General features: G+C 27.0%; 3 protein-coding genes across 4 annotated transcripts in view; 2 read left to right on the top strand and 1 right to left on the bottom strand.

The window, feature by feature from the left end:
• LOC100159991 (legumain) overlaps positions 1-24399 on the bottom strand; it is a 521349-nt gene that overhangs the window by 278047 nt on the left and 218903 nt on the right. The gene's annotated exons all lie outside the window — the stretch shown is intronic.
• On the top strand, positions 8189-12227 carry LOC100571237. Its single transcript, XM_003245317.4, has 9 exons — positions 8189-8427; positions 8525-8605; positions 8669-8963; positions 9892-10204; positions 10292-10391; positions 10511-10860; positions 10924-11182; positions 11341-11508; positions 11614-12227. Exons 1-9 carry the CDS (start codon positions 8368-8370, stop codon positions 12139-12141), a joined length of 2154 nt encoding a protein of 717 aa, XP_003245365.1. The 5' UTR covers positions 8189-8367; the 3' UTR covers positions 12142-12227.
• On the top strand, positions 15482-20757 carry LOC100166106 (cytoplasmic dynein 1 light intermediate chain 2). The gene is made up of 10 exons (XM_001949973.5): positions 15482-15667; positions 15927-16000; positions 16554-16670; positions 16796-17026; positions 18385-18512; positions 18793-19022; positions 19188-19299; positions 19368-19577; positions 19649-19766; positions 19852-20757. The coding sequence occupies exons 1-10, from the start codon at positions 15645-15647 to the stop codon at positions 20046-20048; spliced, it is 1440 nt and encodes a 479-aa protein (XP_001950008.1). The 5' UTR covers positions 15482-15644; the 3' UTR covers positions 20049-20757.

Here is a 24399-nt window from a genome sequence, read left to right on the forward strand (position 1 = left end):
AAAAAGCAATTAAAATATATTAAGTTTATATATTAATTAGTTTTTTGTGTTGAAAAAAAATTACAACCAAATATTTTGATTAACTGTTTTATGACAAATATTTTATCAATACGTCTATCAAGGATAATAAATCATCCGCACGTGGGTACTTCCTAGTTTTTAGTCATTACCAGTTATTATAAACCAGTCAATAAGCCTTCGGAAAATCTATTGAATACGTAAATAATGTTTGTGATAAACTGATAATTTGGCTCAAAATCTCAAAAAAAAAAACAGAAAAAGACAAAAATTAGTACCTTTAGCATGGAAAGGAAAGAAATACATTTATGTGTAATAGTCTTAATATATATTAGGTAGGTCCTGCCCCCCCCCCCAAATGGCGCCCCTGACACAATTATGTCTGTATTTCTGTAGAAATTTCCGAGTCCGCTCAAAAGCAGTAAATCGATTTCTGCTGTTTCTGTTTTGGGCGAAATGTGCAGTCTATTTACAGGTGTAAACGAGCAAACACGGGTGTTGACACTATATCCGACAAATTTAATTTTAAAATATATTTATAATATGTAATAGTGTAGTAGGTACACTCTTATGTGTTTCCATTTTGTTTTTTTTTTATATAAATGGAAAGTTTATGCGTTTTGTTGCTGTTGCTAGTTTGTCGCCAAACTTGAAGTTGTCGGCGTGGTGTAACCTAGCATTATATATTATTACTATAAATACTGACTGTTATATGGTATATATACTTATAGTAGAAGTATACGTATTATGTGAATTTTACAGTGACCAGTGGTGTAGATATGGAAAGGGTTTCAACTCCCTACATAATTAAAAAAAAAAAAAGACGATTAATGAATATTATATAAATAATATACCAATATAACATATTATGTTTATTTAAATATGGTATTATATAGGTAGATACCTACCTACCTATACATCTACCTACCTATAATAGGCTATAACTAGTAAATAAATAATAATTGTACACTTAATGAAGATAAATTATTCAGTTTTTAGATATTTACATATATTAGCCGTCTAAATTTACCAATTCATATTTTCAAGTGCTTAAAGAGAAAATACATTTTCGTTGTTTAAACTACCGATAAAAGTATAAAAATGTGGCTATCTAATATACAGTGATAGTTTTCAGTTTTGTGTTGACAAATATTCGTAAACAATTTATCCACGGAGACAATTATAATTTGGCGAGAGTGCGAGACTGTAAGAGTTTGAAATACTTAAGAGTTAGGGTTGAATGTGAGACTTTTAACGTTTGGAAAAAACAAGTTTAACATAATATTATATACAAATGTATTTTGATATTATCTCAAATACCTATCTTAGTCTCTATAGAATTTAATAAAATAAAATATTAATAAGAAAACAGTTTCATGAAATAATGATAAAAAAAAGTATAATAATTTATAAATTATATTATATAATATAATGTATAGCATAAATGTCTTGTTATCGATTTACGGAATTTCTAATAATTGTTAATAAATAATATGTGTTTTATGATACATAATTATCTACATTCATCTACGTACATTGAAATGCGTGGATTGGTGCATTATAGAAGTAGGTAAGGTTGAAATGAATATTTCTCGTAGGTTTTGTTTTTATTTTTATAACGAAATATCGCTAATGTTTAACTCTTTTTTCCTTTGTGTGTACCTTCAGAACATTTGAACTACGTGATTCGAATTAAGGCTTAATCACGGATCAATTGACGTTTTATGAAACGACCAAATCTAATATTTGTGTTAGATTAGATACCGACACAATAAGCATGCAATATATAAATTGTACCTACCTATGTGGTATTACCGTGGTGTTTCATAAGAGTTGTCAATATTTATAGGGAATTATAACAATAAATCGTAACAGCATTTATCCTAATATTCGTATTGTACGTGTACCTTATTTATTCTCCCGAATATGAGGAGGATCACGTCAAACAGAATATTTCATCATCCACTATAATATTATAATTACCTAGGTACTATACATGTTGTAATGTGACTGTCAATTGTTATAATTTATAACCGTATTGACAACTTAAAAAATTGTGTTATAAAATAAAATATTAAGAGACCCAGCTATGCACACACGCTTGAGCACATTATATTATGATATTATAATATCGTTTCATGGGCACCTCACCATGAATCAATATTGATAATATAATAACAATAACTCTATTTCATTGTTTTGTATGTTTGCAATGACAAATCGATAAAATATGATGAAATATTTTAACAACCATGTTTTAATATCCGTCCGGAAGTGTATATTTTATAATATGAGGTATACCGTGCACTGGGTTTATACATTTCCGCATCCCTGTATCCTCTGTATAATATTATGTATACAGTATACAGATAATGTAATAATATATATTTATGTTTCATTTATTATTTACATATTGAATGGCAATACAGTTTAAAATTAGTAGGAATATTTGCAGTTGATATTATGAACATTTTCATGAAAATCGGATGCCGATTTATTTGAACTTGAATGAAATAGAACAGATGAGACAAATAATAAAGGATAATATTTATAATATATTATTTAAATAATTGAAAGATAACAATTATGTCGAAATTCTCTGCAGTATAATATGTTCTTCCTTAAAAAATCATTGACAATTTGCAGAAATCGATATGGAAATGTAAAGTCATATAAAATAATGGTACCTTTAGGTAGGTATGTATTGTTTGATTCGAGCTGTAAATAATAATAATATAACTGCAGTGCATTAATTGTAAATTATTTATTAAGATGTTAGTGAAAAAGCGTCGGTACTTGAGCAGTAGTTGAGTAGGTACATTGTATTGTATTTACTTAGGCGTATATCATATAAACAACTATATAAACGATTGGCGTAAAAGGAATAAATAGAGGCAATATATAGGTAACCCATAAGATGTTTTTTTGTTTTGTTTAAGTACCTATTTTATTAATTGTAAATAAGAAAGGTTAATAAATTATTACAATTTATAATGTGTTCAGAATTTCAGTAACTATTGTTTATACCTGGGTATGTAATATGTATTTATAAATGTTTAATAATCAAAATAAGATTAGGTAGGACACATTATATACATTATACATACATAGGTTCATCGATCACTATTATTTACTACAGTATATAGGTGTAAACAAAAATAATAATATAGTATTATACTATTGTCTTGTGGAGCTTTTGTTACCTACACCAGTATAAGTATAGCTTCATTTTGCCACCATCTATCGGTAAATAGTTAAAAATACGATTGAGCATGGTCTTTATCGGAGTAATATTTTTAGGAGGTAGGTAGGTACATATTATAATAATTAATAACTGGGTACCTATTGGCTATTGGATATTACGTTTAAGCACATGTCTTTTCCTCCAATGTTGCCGAATTCAATCATTTATATAGTATAAAGGATTTGTATTAATATTATGGTGTAAGTTACTGTGTATGTGTATGTGTGTCATCCATATTTCGTGTCAACACAATAATATATATTATATTATCATTTATTATAATTGCACCCGCAAATGTCTCTACGTCTTACAAATGTACAACATAGCAAAAACTGTTTTGCGCGGGAAAGAATCGAGTACGCTACAGTCATAACTATGAAACGAAATTTTCACCACATAAAAAACAGAACTTTGACTGTGCAATATCGTTTTTATTTTTTCGTTATAGGAATTTCAAAAAAAGTTATTAAAGTTTGAAAAACATAAATAATAATGGATTTTGAAACAATAACCACCTTTCGGATAAGTGATATCAAAAAAATAAAAACTATATTGCAAAGCCAAAGTTCTCCTTCATATGTGTGGTGAAAATTCCGTTTCTTAGTAATAGTTATGACTGTAGCCTTCTCGGTTCTTTCCCGCGCCAAAACGTTTTTGCTATGCCGTAAGTGTGTAAGACGGAGACAACATATTATGCGGGTGCGACGTCCTATTAACGATTCGATTTTAAATATTTTATTTATATAATAATATACTAATATATTATGTCCTTTCCGTAGTACCTACCATACATATAGGTAATGGTAACATATTAGTAAGTTCATAATTGTGTAACAGGTATGTCTTGATACATTTTAATAATTTTAAATTTTAGTTATACACTTATACCTACTTACATAGTTCATTTTTCTCATTAACCCCGCACACAAACAAATATTTAGTAGATTTAGGGTCGTTCTTACAATGTCCGGTTAAAATTAACCGACACTTAACCGGCCAAATTCTGCCGTTAAAAAAATCTGTTATCAGTCGGTTAGCGTTAACTGACACTTTACCGTACATTGTAAGAACGGCCCTAAGTGTATTATCTTGAATAAATAAAAAAAAAATAATTTAGTAACTATAATATGTATGTAGATGGTAATTAACGTTGGTTAATGTCTTTAGTAAATACATAAGTATCCTATTTCTTATTCTATTATTTTTGAAAATTATGAAGAACTTCTACAAATAGAGTGTTTTTCCAGTTTTTATTATATACGCACGCTGATTAAATTTTACCAAAATTGTATTCACTCCGTTATATGATACTGTTGTCTGTTTCGAGCCGTCAACTGGTACTCAATCGACTATCGAGTCAAGTCGGTAGACTACGTATTATTAGTGTAAACAAATACCTATTTTATTAGGCACTAATAATTACAATAATTCAACACTTAAATAGGTAGTCGTTAAAAACTTCTTAACTATAACTAAGCTTAAAAAAAAAACTTAGGAGGAGTCTTGTATCAAATTTTCAAGATGTTTTACCCAACAAATAAAATTGTATTGATATTCATAGAAATAAAAACTAAAAAAATTGACACTGAAAATGTCCGTAAAGAATTCAAAACAAATCAAACATTTTTGAAAATGTTATTGTCTACCTATATAAAATGCCAATATAAACAACCAGTGAAAATTTCATATATCTACGGTCATTTGTTTTAGAGTTACAACAAAAACCAAAATCGATTTTGTCGAAAACAGATTTTGCGTAAAAATTCCCGGTTTTCCTTAATTTTGTTTTTGTTTTTCTCGGCGCTTTTGAAAATTACTGAGAAATTCTCAGTGAGAATTTTAAATTTTAACCTGTTCAACACCACACCGGTATTTTATTTGTGGGGCTAAAACAAATATTGAAATGTACAAATTTGAAAAATTTCTATACAAATTCATATAAATTGCAGACTAAATATGTGATATAAAAAAAATTATGAAATTCAAATTTTTCGGAAGGTATAGTAAAGTACGTCTGGAAATAAATTGTTAAAGTGTAAGTGCCAAAAAAATATTAAGTTCTGCCATCTAGCGGATTATTTTTTTAGTTTGATTTTGAAAATCATTCTAAATTTTAAAATTTAAAATGTTTGATGTAATACAATTCAAAAACTGTGTGTTCTAACTTCTTCTAAGCTGTTCTGACTATTATAATTTTACTCTCTAGTGAGGGAATCTAGTGTGATAGCGAGTAGCGATTATTGACTAATGGCTACTGAATGAGCGAACAAGTTTATTAATCAACTCTCAAGTGTAATCGGACTAGTCGAACAACATTGTTCGCTGAAAGTAGCAGCGAATAAATTTGGCCAATGCAATAATCGACTAATATTGAGACTTCAGTAGTTGAGTAGTAGTTAAGTTGTGTTTTTATAATAAATTTCATCGGCGTGCCTAAGATACGCGTCCATCGTCTATGTGAAACACGGGAACAGGATTAATTTTTACAATAGCAATTGAAAAGTATTAAAAAATACATAGGCACAATTTTTTTATAATCATTTAAAGTTCAAATTTTAACAAAATAATTTATTTAGTAGTTAAAAATGTATAAAATGTTCAACTTTTATAGTTAAAAATTAAAGATTGAAATTAAAGTTCCACGTAAATAAGTTAAATATCACTAAGGTACTTTATTGAAAAGTAAACAATATACAAAAAATCTAAAAATATACATAAACACAGTTTTTTACAGTTATTTTAAGTTTAAATTTGGGCAAAATTACATAGGTATTAAATAACCAAGAATAATGACTTACTTTATTTTTTTGTAATTTTACAATATTAATTCAACTTACCGGCTGTCCGGGGTCCGGCTATCGTATAAATAATAAGTAATAGCAATATAAATATAATATAAAATAGCCAAGACTGACATGCAGTCTTCGCTCAGAATCGTTTTTCGTATAAAATAATAATATTATTGAATTAAAATTTAATACCATCCATTACCCACCTACTTGTAACCTACTGTATCTATAGCAGAGAGACATCCACTTACCCGATTTTTTTGTTTTTTTTCCTATGTAGGAAGGTATAATAATATTATGTCGATCAAAATTATTTTGTAGTTCAAAATGTATCACATTATCAATCTTGATAGCGTAGGCTGAAAATTCTGTTTAGGGTTCCTTGTAAGTTCAGAAACATTTTAGTTTTTACCATTATTTATTTAGTAATTTTAGTATTACCTATACCTATATGGCTATATAAGTAGGTACGCAACTAAATTGTCATTGTTTTTGGATTAATACATTTTAAGCACTTTATTCCACGAATCTATTCATAATGTTACCTAGTTAATATTTTATGAAAAGTTGTACATTGTTGTTGGAAATAGGCGGAAATCTGGTATACCTACTTTAATAGTCCAGTCAATAGGACTCCAAAAAAGGAGTTGCCTTGCAAAAAATACTAAAGTTTCCCCTTGGGGCCCTGATTGACCAAAAAAAATGCGTCATCCCTCAGAGGTCCACAACCATCCGCCATCTTTGATTTTAGGTGAAAATTTTCACTTTTTTACTGTTTTTTTACAATATCTCTAAAATTATTAACTTTATGATAAAAACAGCTTGAATGAAAATTGAAGATCTTAACATTACTGAAAAAAAGGTTCTGTACATTTTTAGCGTAAGAGTAATAGATAAGTGACAAAATCCATCCGCCCGTCATAGAATGTGGCGGCGCGCACTATAATGACGTAAATATAGGTATTATGTTCATGAAATATGTGATTTCGTGATATACCTAATATTTCTTTCCTCATTTGTAACGAACCTGTGTACCTAATGTACCACACTACCATTGGACGCTATTTAGATGTTTTTCGGCTAATCGGTATGTTCGTTACAAATGAAGAAAGAAAACCGTAAAGTGAAAAATGTCATATATTATGTTTATGTCATTATATGACGGCCGTTGGACTTTGTCGCTTATCTTTTACTATTGCGCTAAAATTGTATAGAACTTTTCTTGTCACAAATTGCACGATCTTCAATTTTTATTTAAGCTATTTTTAACGTTAATTTGGTAGTTTTAGAGATATTGCAAAAATGAGATGGCGCATTTTTTTGGTCAATCAGGGCCCAGAGACAAAACTTAAGTATTTTTTGCAAGGCAAAACAAGGCATTGACTGGACTATAATAGGTACCTAACGCCTAATTATGGTGGGTTAATGTTATAACTTATAATATTTCAGTCAAAATATTTAATAATTATCACTTCTACTAGGTAATAAAAAATATTCTAATTTTTTTTATAGGGATAATAAAATGGATATTAAAATTATTTTTTCAATCGTTCTACGAAGGCTTCGAACTTTCCAATTTCCTCCTAGCAGTAAGATATTTTTAGTATTTGGGCATTGGGTGATTATTTTTTATTGACTGAGTACCTACTGGGTAGAAAAACTATATTTTGCTTTATACTAAAATAGTTGACCAGTTCACCGTAGGTACTAACTATTAATTATGAATTGCGTTTATGATTCATAAATTATAACTAATGTTCAACAGTCCTCTTAAGGCTTTAAACCTATCTACCTATAATTAAACCACCATAGTACCATCTACATAATGTACGCAAACGACAAAACAAATAGGTAAACGAAACCTTTGTAGATTTTCAGTTAATTCAAAATGTAAAATATATAATAATGTATAGTATTTAATATCATAGTGCATAAGAACAATTATATAATATTATAGTCATACCTACGAGTCACGAGTGGTCAATTTTGTCATGAATTTTTTATGCGTTTATTATATTATAATGGAAATTGTGAATTTTACAGATATTTTGATGTTATCATTCAATATCTTAAGTGATAAGAACATATCGCGCCAATTCGTTATCGATATTTATTATTTAAGACTTTCGTTCAGTTTACTCTATTCAGTATACAGTCGTAAAAACGTAGTTATGTAGGTACATATTATTTTGTGAAATGATTTATGTTTTAAGAAATTAATCTTGAAGCATATATAATACATGTTATAAACAGTTTTCTATTAATATATTAATATCTATTATATCATTAATAAGTATTGAGTACCAAGGAAAAGTAATGGACGACAGTACTGAAGAAATCTTTTTAGACGATTATTGTTACACAGATCTGATAAAAGTATTAAGATCATTAGCTATCTAATTATCTAATTATTATAAACAAATAATAAGTGGTCCACCAAATGTTTTAATTGTATTTATTTAACTGATTATAGAAATTGAACAGCATAAAACAAATCGTTAGTGATTCAAATTATGAAGGAAGTAAAGAAAGCTCCGTACATACATTATTGCAGGTACTGTAATATCTTAATAATTTCTATGAACAATTAAACATAAAACATTTGAATGATTTCCAGGGTTGCATTGAAATACTGAACACTGGGAAAAACTCTTTGGAATGTATCCAGGATGGATCTTGTGAATCAAGCGGCATAGTCAGTGGATTCTTATCATATGAAAAAGGCATAATTGCTTCATTTAAACATTGTTCAGAGAGCAATCTTATTTATGGCAATTTAATTATGAATGTAAAGGAATTGCTCACTGAATTATTCAAAAAAGCGTCTGAAATACAAATATTATTTTTCAGTATCTTAGAAAAAGTGAAATTTGATTTCTCTTTGAATGGAGATTTAAGTTTATTACTAAAAGGTAAGATAATAATATTAAATTTTGTACTTATCGGATAGTATGACTACTTATACAATTTTCTGGTAGGCTCAATTTTTATATCGTGATTACAGACTACCACAGGTTAACACTGTGCTATGTTATTTTAATTGGATGTCAGCTCAATATTTGTTTTCTATCTCATACCCGCACAAAACATAGATAAGGCGCATTCACCTAAATTAATTTTGGTTTGACATTAATTTTAAATTTTATTATGGTTTGGCATTATATTTGATAATGATATAAAACAAATTTTTGTAAATTTAAATGGATATTAAATTATTTGAGACACAATTTAGACAAATTGGTATATCAAATCCTCAAAAATATAGTTATCTATAATTTTGTAATGAGTGATTTTATTCCAAGATTACGCAAAAACATGAAGAAAATGATTTTGCGATCGTGTTTTTTCCAGGTTGGTCGTGAGCTAGAGAGAGAAAACAAATAGTGTGTTTAAACTATTTTCAAACAGTTTTGTAATTTATAAGACAAATTAATAATGTAAGTACTGGTCTGCCCAGCAAAATTTACAGCATAAAGCATATGGTTTTAAAATGGTTTGTTGCCTGTTGTATATTGTTTTTATATGTATTACGCTATAAGTTTGGTTGGGCAGACCTACTATTGTACTAAATATATTTTGACTTGTGGATTACAACTAAAAATAATAGAATGCAGTGTTAATCTGTGATAGTCGCAATAACATGCTGAATTGAGTAATGAGTTTACTGAAAAATTGCATGTTTGGAGAATTGTAATAACTAATAAATACTTATATGTTTCATGTTGGTAATACATCGTTGAATACAAATATATAGGTATATTATAAAAAAATAGTAAATAATATTAATATACCTATTATACAAAGATGAAAATAGGCATTTGAATATTTGTGTGTAAACAGTATTGCAGTACATTTGGTATGGTGCTGAATCAGTGTATAATGTGAGCAACAAAATTATGGCTTCTCACTGGAAAGCATATATTACTATGTTAAAGAAGTATGCTGCAGAGTTAAAAGAAAATATCATCATTGATGAACAAATTGATTTTATATGCTCAGAAATTAAGAAAACAATCTCATCTTTCCACTACAATGATGAAGCCTCATTGAAATTATCAATGTATATGATGAGTGTTTTAGTTAAGCTTTGCTCATATGGTTGTGTATCAAAATCTCATAACATATTATTGGAGTTTATTTTATTCTTAAATAGGTATGAATATTATATAATAATATCCCTATAATCAAATACAATTTATGTTATTTTACTCATAGTGATATTTTACATTTATCATTCTAGCTACTGGTTATCTGACACACAAGATGCTGTTGCCGTCAAAGATAGATTATCACAATTTGTTGATCAGTTAGTGTTGTTATTAGATGATACATTTTTGGAGGTAACTAAAAATACTTTACATGTATTTGTGATTAACAAAATAATAGTTAAGAAGCATAAATAAAAAACTAAACTTTAAAATTATAAATAATTATGAGTTCAAATTTTTTTATATTTTAGACATTTCAGTCAAGCTGTCAAGAAATAATTAATAGCAACTCTTCAAGTCGAAAGATGGCTGCCATGTACATTGCAATGTTGCTTATAAAACGTCTACCAAAAACTCCCTGTGATCAGCAAGCTCATCAGATTATTTGCATTGTTTTTAATTTAATAAGATCTGCGGATTCTATAATGTGTTATTACAATTTAGATATCTACGAAGATCTACTGATTAATTTAACGTCAGTAATACTAGTGTCTGATTACAGTTTGTTTGAAAATATTGAGAACATTTTAATTCAAAATATTCTCAATATTGAGTATTGGCCAGCCATGTTTAGTACTGATTTATGGATAATTATTATGAGGTTTGATTTTCTTTATTTCTTTTTCTCAAAAACACATACAAATAAATTCCAATTTTGTTTTAGATATTTGTCACCAGATTTACGTATCTTACAATTTTCAAAATTAGCTAGACTTTTTGAAGCATTGATTGTTTTTCCATGTTTTACTCAATGTCCACAGCATATTTATCTTGAAATGTTGTTGAAAAGACATTTCTCTTTAATAACAAATAAAAATCAATTAGTGAGTTGTTGTCCTCAACTAAAATTACAAAGTCTGAAATCTACTATTGGAATACTTCATGTTTCAACACTTTCAAAATACAATCAATTATCAGAAATGGTACTTAAAACTTATTCTTTTTTTGCTGCTTCAAAGTTTCTTCTTTTGTTAATTTGTATTCAAATTTACAGTTATTGTCTATGTTTAGTTTGTATAGCATGTTCATGGAATCAAATAAATCATATTATAATAAAAGCATGTTATTTTCTTTTATTTAGATAAAGATCATAAGTATATTACCAGAGCAAACAAATTTTGAACACTTAAATGAGGATATAATACATTTATGGAGTTCTATAAAAGACGAGTACCCACCAGAATACCTATGTGCATTAGTTAAAGTCAGTATTTGTTCTGAAAAATTATTGAAAACAATTATTCCAAAGGTACAACAATATTAAATTAAATTATAATATAAAAGATTACATTAATTAAAAATGTTATTACCATTCTATTAAATATTGTTTATGCTTATTATTGTTGATTTTTAGACTACTAAAATACTGAGTAGCTGGGCTAATGATGATACTACAGAAATGAAGCGATGTAGACTACGGTTGATTCAATCAATATTATTGCATATGCCAAGGTTTCATGTGGAACTGGTTATGGACATTTTTCTTCGGTACTTGTTTGATCATCATCCATTAGTACAACAATGGACAGTTGAAACTATAGTGTATATTTCCAGTGTTACCGAAAGTCAAAATAACTTAATTGATGTGCTCTTTAAACAACCTAAAGTTCGAATTATTATAACAGATTATTTAGAAATGAAAATCAATCATACTTATAATCATAATGATTTGATACAATATTTTGAACAATTGTCTCTTTGTGGAAAATTTCAACACATGTGTTCATTTAATGGTAAATTAGGTAAAATATTGGATACATTAAAAACAGATATTGAGTGTTTGAATGATATTGTAAATAAAACTCAAATAACGGCAGATGAGCTGGGGAGATTAAAAGAATATTCATATCTTTTAAATAATATTTGTGAGACAGTGAAATAAAATATTGAACATTTTTAATGGTATAAACAGAATGGTAACTTAGATCAATATATAGAATGATATTTTAATTGTATATTGTAATTTTATTCATTAGTTACTATTTATTCATTTTTAATACATTTTACATTTAATAATGTTTCTCTAAATGTATGAGTTTGTAAAAACATAAATCAATTAAAAATATATTTACTAAAATAAAATTCTTCATTTGTGACAATTAATATTTTATAAAAAACTGTAAATTCTAATTTTACCTATGATTCCTTTCCAATATCAAATTAAACTAAAGTAAGTTTTAATCAAATATGAGTACATTCAACATTGTACATCAAATTTTTGAAAATGTTTATGTAGTTATAATATGTAAATTAGATAATATCATAATGAATAGGTTCTACTTCTGTAGACACGAAACAACAAAAACATTTTTCAGATAATATTATGAACATTTAAGATTTTATTTTTGTGGGTTAAGGTAACAAAAGTATTTATTTATTATGGTATCATTAACAGCTATTTTTCAGGGACGGCAAAATGTAGTCTTACCTATGTGTAAAATCTACTATCCCCGTTCCTGTAGCATTAGAAATACTAAAATATAAATATTATCCAAAAAATTAACAATAATAAAAAAAAAAAGTATCACTTTAATTTTGTAAGACTTTCAATTTACAATAAATTATATTTTAACAAACAAAATTAAAATAAATAAAATATTGTAGAATAAGTGTAGTAAGTGCATAATTTAATATTTTATTGACACATTTTTTTGTTAATTTATTCTGACACTTAATTACAGCAACCTTGTATTTTATAATGAAATAGTGAAATATTACGTTAAGGATTTGATAATAATTAATATTATGGTGATGTGTCCAAAGTATCCAAAATGTTGAGTTTGATGTGGCCTGCAGTGTCTTAACAGGACATCCAATTTTCCTGAAATATATAGTACAAATTATTAATTAATTAATTTAGTTTACCAATAAATGTATATCCTTAAGAATGTAGGCACTCGCTATCTTTTTGTAATTTAATAGAGAACGAGTACATTAAATAACCTGGTACTTTTAAATTAAAATATTAATTATTAAATATTTTTACATTTTATGTGGTATTTCTTTTCTATTTTTGACATTTCCCAATTCCGGTTTAGATAAGTTAGTAACTCATAGGTGCCAGGTGGTAACAAATTAGTGTTATAATTTCAAATAAAAGATGAAAAATAAACAACATTAAAGTGTACATAAAGCAATTGATAGATAAATGAATAGTGAGAATGTACATTAATATAATTATAATAATTTTTTAAAGATAAAATATCAAGAATAATTAATATATTATTAATTTAAGTTGATCGTTAGACTAGGTTTCAATAAAACTAGTTCCTACTTATATTAATTTTTCTTAACTTTAAATATCTGAAATTTAATCAAAATATACATATTAAAAAATAATTTCTCCAAAAATTAATATCCGTAAAATGTATACATAGTTTTTTATTCATAAACAAAAATTATGTGTTTAAAGTGTGTATAACAAAATGTAAATACATAAATATTCTTAAAAGTTTTTCATTTAATATTTAAATTTAAAATACTATACTATAAATATATAATAATAACTTTAAAATGCATCCTGGCTTGTTATCTATCATGGAATGGATGTAAAAATATGTAATATATACCTTATAATATTTTTTCTTATTTATGTATGACTAAATATAAAAAAACTGAACTAAACTAAACCAAATAATCTATTTAATCAATTAATTTATTTATAAAATTTGCATTATCTCTGTAATTTGTGGTGTTTTAATTTTGTTTTGATTTTAAGGATAGATTGGAAACAGTACCTAGATATCTACACTATTAATATTACAGATATTAATCTGCGTTCAATAATAATATGGATTTTGTTTTCAACTAACAAAATATATCCACAGATATTAGATACAAATGTAGGTATATACTTAGCAGTTTGCTGCCGATTCATGTTATAGAATACCAAGAGAAAATAATATCAAATAACAAGAATTTAAAATCATTAGTTAAGTAAAATTACAATCCCTATTCCAGTTAATTTCTACCTATTCAAAAATAGTTTATTATTATACTTGTAGATAGAAAGGAACCTTGAAGTGTTATTGTTTATTAGTTTTTAGTTATAACTAATTACCTAGTTATGAATATACATGATATAATAATTTCTTGTATTATTCACATGTTTTGCTATATTGCTACTTAAAAATACTGCGTCAGAATTTCAAAACTAACCTATTATACTAACTAATTAACTAACATATTATATAAAAATAAAAATTATTAGTGACCTCAAAATATGTAGAAAAAATGTAATCATAGACTATAATAAATATTATGAGCCTTATTTTAGCTACCTTGCAATTTTTTTGGAGACTGTTATGTGCAACCCCGTCAGGAATGCAAAAGATGATCGTTTAAAATAAGTTGTAGCCAATTTGAATAGTAAAATGAAGTAGTAGTAAAATAATTCATGTAATAATCGTATAAAAGTGTATGTGGATGAGTGTGGCGTGAAGCAGCTCTGGTCTTGGTGGCTGTGGTACATCTGAATATGCCATGTTCCTAGCCCTCCTATACTTGATGTTGGCTCCTTTGATGTGGTCGGCACGTGGATTTTGAAGGTGTCTTTGGGTGAGGTCATTGGAATGTTGTTGTTGCTGCGGATATGCGCCTCTAGTGCTTTTTTTGTTTCTAATCAGTAATCGACAAATACTAGAAACTTGTTTGGTTTGTGATTTGCGAATAATATGGATTTATTTATTTAATTAACTGTCATGTAATATAACATGGTAATATGAATGTGTATGGTCGTTGCCCACAAGTCACAACATGATAATAGTTGATTGTATTATACTACCAATTACGTACAATTTACAAATATAAACCTCTAACTTAGGAATTTAGACAATTCTTTGGGCGTGTTATGTTGTTAGACTGATTTGCTTCCAGAAATCAGAATCCAGATTCAATACTTGTGTTGAGTACACAATACACTTATATAGTTATACACATAAGTATTTACTACAGAAATACGCAAATACTTATGCTAGTATGTACCACGATATTGTGGTATGTACTATGTTATTAGTTGTTACACCAAGTTGTACAACAACAATCAGCCTCCCAGATAGTGTGATAACAGTTTTATCACTGTTTGGATTTTCGACGTATTCTTATCACGTCTTGTAGTATGATAAATGTTATCATAATCACATTAACAAATATCACTGTAAAACAACGAAAAAAATCTAACAATTTGTTAATTTACTTAGTACATAATGACAAAACATTTTTTTAATGTATAAGACTAGATTATTTTTTTATTATATTGATGACTGAAGTTACATTTTTATTGTGTTAATTAAACAATTACTGAAAGTTTATTATTATTAATTTTGTGAGCTGGCAGTAGTTTGCTGTTGAAACAACTGAGTCAAGCGTAACATTTCTTTCTTTAAAATGCAAGAAGAAGAAAATTTATGGTGAGTGATCGATTATACCATCTTGTTGCATAAGTATGGAGTACGGCTATACTGAGCATATGATGTAAACAGTAAGACACTAATGTTTGGTTTTAAAAACGTCTGTTTGAGTTTGAAAATCATTTAATCATGAATAATATCAATCCGTATTTTTTCCATTCCATTCATCTTAATGAACGGTTGATCTTTTTTAACTGTTATACATCCTCACAATCTCACATCTACTGACATTGACATACTATTCTATGTTTTGTTATAGGAATTCCATGTTGATCTCATTAAAAGAAAAGGGCGGGACCAGGTTACCAACAGACAAATCTATGATTATAATAGGTAAATTATAATAAAATTTATACAGTAGTCACTCGATAATTTGAAATTCAGGTGACCGAGTTAAATATTCGATTTACCGAGTATTCGAATAATCGAGGGAAAACAAATTAATTCAAATTAAAGAGAGGTGAAAAATTGTATGTGTATATTACATTTATTTTGACATTTATTTATTATACATACAATATATTAAAGTTTAGATTAGGTAGGTAAGGTACAATAACATTTATAAACTACGATAATATTTAACCACTGTCGTTATTAGTTTCATTATAAGCACGTCAAATAGATTGCACATAATCTTTATATGTACATATATTTGAACTTATATATAATCGCATTTAAGGAAATTCAAATTGTAGAGCTTGTCCGACTGACAGACATTTCAAATTATCAAGGGGACCGGAATACATATATTTTCTTCTAATTATAGAGGTTTTCTCAAGGGACTCAGCGTTTAGTTTGATTTATGGAGTATTTTGAATTATCGAGTGACTGCTGTACACTTTTCCAGTATAGCGCCTACAAGTAGCTTATTATTTATATTTTCCAGGTGATAATCAATGTGGTAAAACTACTCTTGTAGCAAAGTTGCAGGGTATTGACGATTTGACAAAGGGAATTGGACTGGAATATGCGTATATTGATATTCGCGATGATTATAAAGAAGGTTAGTTAGTTATAAAGTGTTCATATGTGTTTTGATTTAACTAAATATTTAGAAATATATTCACTTAATTATATATTGGATATAGTTGATTATGAATCCAACATAAAATCACATTTTTTTTCCAGATCATACGAAATTGAATGTATGGGTACAAGATGGCAACCCTAAATACTCGTTTCTATTAAAATTTGCATTGTCTGAGAAGAACTTTAAGAACACATTGATTATGTTTGTTGTTTCTATGAAAACACCTTGGAATATAATGGATCAACTAGAAAGTTGGGCAACATTACTGCAAGACTACATTGACAATCTACCAATTCCTAGTGAAGATCTTAGAGAATATAGACAAAATTGTAAGTGTCGACTATTGAATTCAGTTAAAAAAAAACAATTTTTAATGAAACTAAATTATTACTGTTGAAATTGATGAACTTCATTTATTTAATTACATCTTAGTATTATAGAGAATAATAATTAAGTTAAATTAAATTATAGGTGTTTATTATATTAATACATGCTATCAGACATCATTGAGTATACTATATACCCAATGATATTATGTTGTTCATCGGTTGTTCATTTAATTTTTGACATTCCATTTGACTATACAAAAATATTACCTATATTCAGCATACTCATTCTTTATTAAAATAAATAATCAATAAACGTATCTTTTATTGTTTTATAAATCAAGTAAGGCAAACTAAACAAATATTTAATATACTTAATGATAATTATAAAGTTGTTAGGTAAACTATTAAACCTAATCATAATAATATGTAGAAAAGTTAAATTAATTATATATTTGTTGGTTGAAAATATTATAGTATATTAATATGTTACATTATAAGGATACTCTTTTTATACCATTCTACTAAAAAAAAGTATATTTTTGGTACTTAAATACAGTGGAATACGCTTATTACAATGCCGTATATAACAATATTCTGGATAAAACGATTCCCAACCATGTACTTGGTTGGTTGTATATCTCTTGTGTAGTATGTTTTTGTCATCCGTATTTATAAGTTCTTATATAACGATCTGATTCTCTTGGTCCCTTGAAGATCGTTATAAGTGATTTCTACTGCATTGTGAATATGCTAACTAGTTAGTTAAACTTTTTAGACATATTTAAAACTAATTAATATAAAATGTATTAATTGCTGCAAAACTCTCAGTTACACATTCATTAATAATTTTACTATAATTCTCACCTTCTTGATCAATATTACAATGAACATAAAACTTTATAATTTTTGTGCACATAATTTGATTCAAAATTACCATTGAAAAAAAAAAATCATTGGTTTTATTACACCTCTTATTATATATATATTTTTTTATTTCAAGAAATGACCTCTGCTTTAGTGGCTATTGGAGATATAATATTATTTAACACATTTTAAGCTTAAACTAAATATAATACATAAATATTAAATTCAATTGTTTTTAGAATTTAAATTTTATGATACAAATTTGGTATTAAGTATTATGTTTTTGAGTAACTTGATTGAAGAAGATGAGTCGAGAGTCGGGACTAACATTTTGTATACCTTCAAAAGCTATGTTTACTATTTTTCATATTATTTTATTTTGATAAAAGATTATTTTTTTTGTAACATTTTAGATTTATTGTTATGTAGGTATTTGCTGTTTTTTTAATACTATTTTTTCTATCTGACTAAACATTTTTGTCTCTTATTTATAGGCATTAAAAAATGGAACGAATACATTGAAGAAAATATTGGTGATAAAAATGGGTATTGGGAACCATCTCTTGGAGATGGGGTACTTACAAGAAATTTAGGTTTAAATATAATTGTCGTTGTAACAATGGTATGTATATTGGTATTATTGATAATATTCTTATTTGCTTATTTTTATTAAGAGGACGTCTTACCTGCATGTATTGACTCTGTCTTAATGGAGCATAACATAATAAAATCTATACTTAGAAGAATCCATTTTACTCTTGTTATTTTTAATATTTTAAATTTACTTATTATACAATTTAAAAGTAATTATATTATCCAGTATCACATATGCATGCAGGTATGACGTCTTTTTAAAATAATTGTATAATCAATGTTAATTATTGTTTCATACATTATTATAGACTGATTACATAAGTATTTTGGAAAAAGAAAATGACTACAAAGATGAACATTTTGATTTCATACAACAAGCAGTACGCAAATTTTGTTTACAGTATGGTGCGTCACTATTTTATACATCAGCTAAAGAAGACAAAAACTGTGATTTATTATATAAATTCCTTACACATAAGATTTATAACTTTTCATTTAAAACACCAGCATTGATTGTTGAAAAAGATGCAGTTTTCATGTAGGTTTATTTTTTATTATCAATATTTGAATTTTAAACAATTATTAAATTGTAATTTTAAAAAGTTATGAATTTAATAATCAATAACATTTTATCATAATACATAAATTATGTGTTCATTTTTATAAGCTTTCATAACATGCAGTGCTTGGTTTTAAATTTTAGACCAGCCGGATGGGATAGTATGAAGAAAATTAGTATTCTCTATGATAACATGCAGACCATAAGACCTGATGAATTTTATAACTCCGTTATAACAAAAGTGAATACGAGAAAGGTTTGTATTGTATGCCATATGGCAATTCACACAAATCTTGTTTTTTATCACCCATCTGTTTTTCTTAGGCTTTTGCTAAAGACCATGAAATCCAAGCAGAAGATGAACAAGTATTTTTGAACAAACAATTAGGATTACTAAACCAGAGTGCAAGCCAACAGTCACCCATTGGTATACCAAGACAAGATTCTGTAATGAGATCACTGACAGGTGTTTCTAAGTCAGGTGATAGACGTTTGTCGTTAACCAGTCAAGGACAAGGTTCTCCAACAAAAAAGGTCAGATAACTCCCTAAAACTCTTGATATTTTCAATGGTTTGATTTTACATATCCAAACTATATTTTATAGATTGATCCAGTAAAATCAACCAACACGTCAACCCCAGGTGAAGGAGTGTTGGCTAACTTTTTCAATTCCTTGTTGCATAAAAAATCCAATCAAAGTCCTGTTTTAACTAAAACGACAGGTAATTACATATTTTTTTTGCTAAATCTATTGTCATATCATCATCGCACCATAACAATCCAAGTTATTTTAATTGTATGTTAAAGGTGAGCTGTCTGGTTCAAAATCTTTATCCTTGGAGAAAACTGAATATCATACAGACACAGCAGCTGAACTCGATAGATTGGCTAAACGAACATTGAACTTATCACATGAAATGTCTACTGAAACAAATTCGTCTGAAAATGGAATTGAGGAACAAATCTCTACTACTTTTGGTGAAAAATCATCATCAGAATGTTAATTCCTGGTTGATAAATTATTTTTCCTATTTTTGTGATAATCTAATAATCATTAACGTTTTGTGCAATTTTATTTATTTTTTTTTAGCTTAGAGTGAACATATAAAATATTTATTTATTTATTTTTATATCAAACCTTTAACTATTATTTTATTATTTTTACTTTAATCATACTATTGCACGGTATGAATTTTTATTTTAAAATAGTCAATAATTCTTGTATAACTTAAACCAAACTTAGATAAAAGAGTTGTTACCAGTGTTTGAAATGGTGGGGGGAGGATGCAGAGGGATGGCATCCCTCTACTTTTTTGTTAGATGAAGAATAGAAGAATGTTATGAAATATGAATATATCAGGAAATCTGAATTTTAAGGCATCCCTCCACACTTATCTTGAGACATTTTGATCACTGGTTGTTATGAAACACACCATCCCAAGGATATGAAATGATAAGGTGCAATTTTACAACAGAATTTTTATTTTTATACTTCTATTTATTTCTAAATCTCAAAATTATTTAAATTATTATACCATTATTTTATGTTTAGTTTGTTTATAATTTAAATATATTTTTTGTTCAAATAATAAAATAGAAAACCATTAAACAACTTTTCAGTTAACTGTGTGGTATTTATAGTGTGGATAATAATTTACAGACAAACTATCCAATTAAATATAATTACAGTTTATTTATATTGGTATATTTTTTTATATCGATTAAAATATTAATTTATATTTTATTATTAAATGTATAAAAATTAAATATATCTAAAAACAAATTGCCCTATCATAACATTTTTTAAGTTTGGTTTTGTGTACATCGTACAATCTATCATCTATCTAATATGTGCATGTACTATAAGTTAGTTATAATATTTATTTAAAATATATAATACATGACCCTTGACTATAGCTTTCAATTTTAACTATTATCTATATTCTATATGTTTGTATAGTTTTATAGTTTTATAAAATTTGTATTTTTTTTCATTTTTTAGTATTATATCATATTTGTTATCGTGGTGAACATGCACTTTAAATTTTTATATGAAATCATTGTAATACTTTTTGTACACATTTAAAAGACTATTTTATAATGATCGAGCTAAAACAAAAATTTTTTTGAATAATCTAACGCTACTTAAAATCACATGTGTATTTATTGAATTATTAATAGAATAAACCATTTGTAATAAGAAAATAAACAACTAACCATATTGATATTATAATGGTTCATATTATATTATTTTTGAATATAGCAATTATTTATTGAAAAATTATTCTTTTTAATTAGTTATATAAGTACTTAATTAGACTGTTGAAGCTTTAGAGGATGCCATACTAGTGATTATTATCTCTGTTTTATACACATAAATGGTATATGTACAAGTTTCTTACTAGTTACGTCATTTTATTTATAGTTAATATTAGAGAACATTTTTCATATTATAGAATTTGTAGAGGAGGAAATTACTGTGCTTGAGCCAAGATAATAATAAGTTTTTATATTACATATAAAAATAAGTTTTATTACATATAAAAACAAACTAATTAAATAATAAAAATAATAGACAGTATAATCACAGAATATAACAATTATTAAGCATCTGTCTTTAATGCCTTAATGACCATATTATTATAACATTAATGTCATCACGATGCCAGTGTTTCATTACAATGTTCAAATTATTTTTTCTATACTACCTATGTTTAAACATTTGTAAATAACTGTCTTATATAATATAGAAAAGTGAATAGTCATTGTATAATCCTAGTCACTTTGGATAGTTTATAATTATGTGTGTTCCATTAATTTATATACGTTTTTACACCAGCACAAAAAATATATCATATTATATAATACTATTAAAGTAGGTAATAATACTTACATAATGACAACAATTTACAAGAATTAGAAATTGACTCCTTTTGTTTTGATGGAGTACTCCGGTACTCATGGCAACTTAATTATTAAACAATAATGGATGTTTATATTTGATATGATAGGTAGTAATTTGTTTTGAATTTCACAATATAACTTCAGCTATATTCAAATGAAATAAAGATTTCAATTTATGGACAAATAATAACATTTAATGATTTATTTGTATTGCTAATTATTCAAATAATGAATCGTTATATGTAAGATCGTTTATTTAAGTTCGATAAGTTGACCTGTAGACTGTAGAGTCTAGGAGAATAATAATGAATAATAAATTAATAATCTTATATTATGCTTACCTGCAACTACCTAAACACATAAATATAATTGTAACAAGTACAGTAAGTACACAATATGATTGGAAATTTATGTCACTACTCATTATATTATACTCAGTTGCAAGGCCATATCCCGAAATTTTTTTTGAGATGGGGGGTACCAAAACATGTATATTGTAATTTTATTGAATTTATGTTTTGATATTTGGTTAAAAATAATACATATTGAAGAAATTTCGAGTGGGGGGTCCAGTATTGTGGTAATAACATCAGCTAATTAATTATTATAAACAGACTATCCCAATGATTGTCAATCATTTCGAATAGGGTATGAATTAAATTTACATCATAGTATATAATATTATATTTGAGGATATGATTTTATTTTTATTATTATTTTTTTAATACTCTGCTTTACATAAAGTATTATATGGGTCACTTTAATGGATATGTTATATTTAGGGCACGGATGATGTTGCATTTGCAACTTTTTTTCTACTTTTTCAATTAATTGCTAAGTGAGTTTTATATACGTGTCATGTAAGTACGAATTCAAATCTAGAAATTTTAAGTGCAATTTTTTGTGATTTTTGTGATTTTTTCAATTTTATTGCAATTTTGTCGAATTTACTCATTTAAACAACTATTTTAGCATTATTTTACACTTAACGGTCGTATGGATAAGATTATACTATAATATCTCCAACCATAAAATCCAATTAGTAGTATAGTATACCTACACTATACAGTAATAGTGGTATCTTATCGAAATAAAGATAAAATCAAGTCGATAGGTAATTAATACAATACAAAAATAATTTGTGAAATGTGACTGTTTGACTGTAGAATCTGTTCTTCAGTCACTGTTAAATATGCCGAAAGTTAAACCAACTATTTCTACCGTTGTTAAAAATTAGGTGTTAGAATTTGGAAATGATGTGTTTTCGTGTGATGAATCCATATTTTTTAGTAAATTGCGTGAAACAAAAGTAAGTGCTGAACGGAGGTATACGCAGTTACACACCATATTGAAACTGCAAAGCATAAACGGGCAATTTATCGAAAAAATACCACCAAAACTTCTATATCGCAACTTCAGGTAACGTCTTTTTCCAAAAAATCACCATTTAATAAAGATTTGTGTAAGGCAATGTTATCTACCAATATTCCGTTACATAAAATCAATAACCAAGATTTTCGTTTATTTTTGGAAACATATATGAAGAGAGACATTCCGAAAAATTACGTGAACGAAGTGTACTCAGATACGTTAAATAAAATAAGAGACAATATAATGGGAAATAAAATTTTGGTCTCAATAGATGGGACCACAGATGTTAATGGAAGATATGTGGCTAACGTTGTGATCGGAACACTCCAAACTGACCAACCAGGAAAAGTGTATTTATTAAATACAGAAGTTCTTGATAAAGCAAATTATTCAACAATAACCAAATTATTCGATAAATCAATGTTCCTTCTTTGGCCGGACGGCATTCGCCATGATGACGTTTTCCTGTTTCTCAGTGACGCAGCTCCATATATGATAAAAGCAGGGACTATTATCTATTCAAAAATGGTGCATGTCACATGTTTGGCCCATGGCATGCATCGAGTTGCAGAAGACATACGCGGAAAATTTCCTGAAATAGACAAACTCATCGCTAAGATTAAACAAATATTTTTAAAAGCATCAAGCCGAACTATTCTCTTTAAAAATAAAGTACCAGATACACCATTACCACCACAACCTATTATCACGCACTGTGGGGTACGTGGCTTGAGGCTGCATCATACTAGGTACTGTAAATATTTTAATGAAGTGAAAAGTGTAGTGCAAGAACTTGATCCTGATGAAGCCGCTTCAATAAAAATATCACAAAATTTTTTTAGCCATAATTCAACTTCAGCCGATTTAGTATTTATTCACTCGAATTACGGATTTGTGTCGGACGCGATTTTAAACCTAGAAAATCAAGGACTATCGGTTGTTGAAGCCATTAGTATAATTAAAAATGTTCAAAATAAATTAGAAAATGAATTTTGTGAAATTGGGATTTCAATCCATGAAAAATTTAAGAAAGTTATTGAAAATAATACCGGATTTGAAACCATTATTAAAATCGATGAT

This window comes from Acyrthosiphon pisum, chromosome X, assembly GCF_005508785.2.
Source record: "Acyrthosiphon pisum isolate AL4f chromosome X, pea_aphid_22Mar2018_4r6ur, whole genome shotgun sequence".
Lineage (NCBI taxonomy): Eukaryota > Metazoa > Arthropoda > Insecta > Hemiptera > Aphididae > Acyrthosiphon > Acyrthosiphon pisum.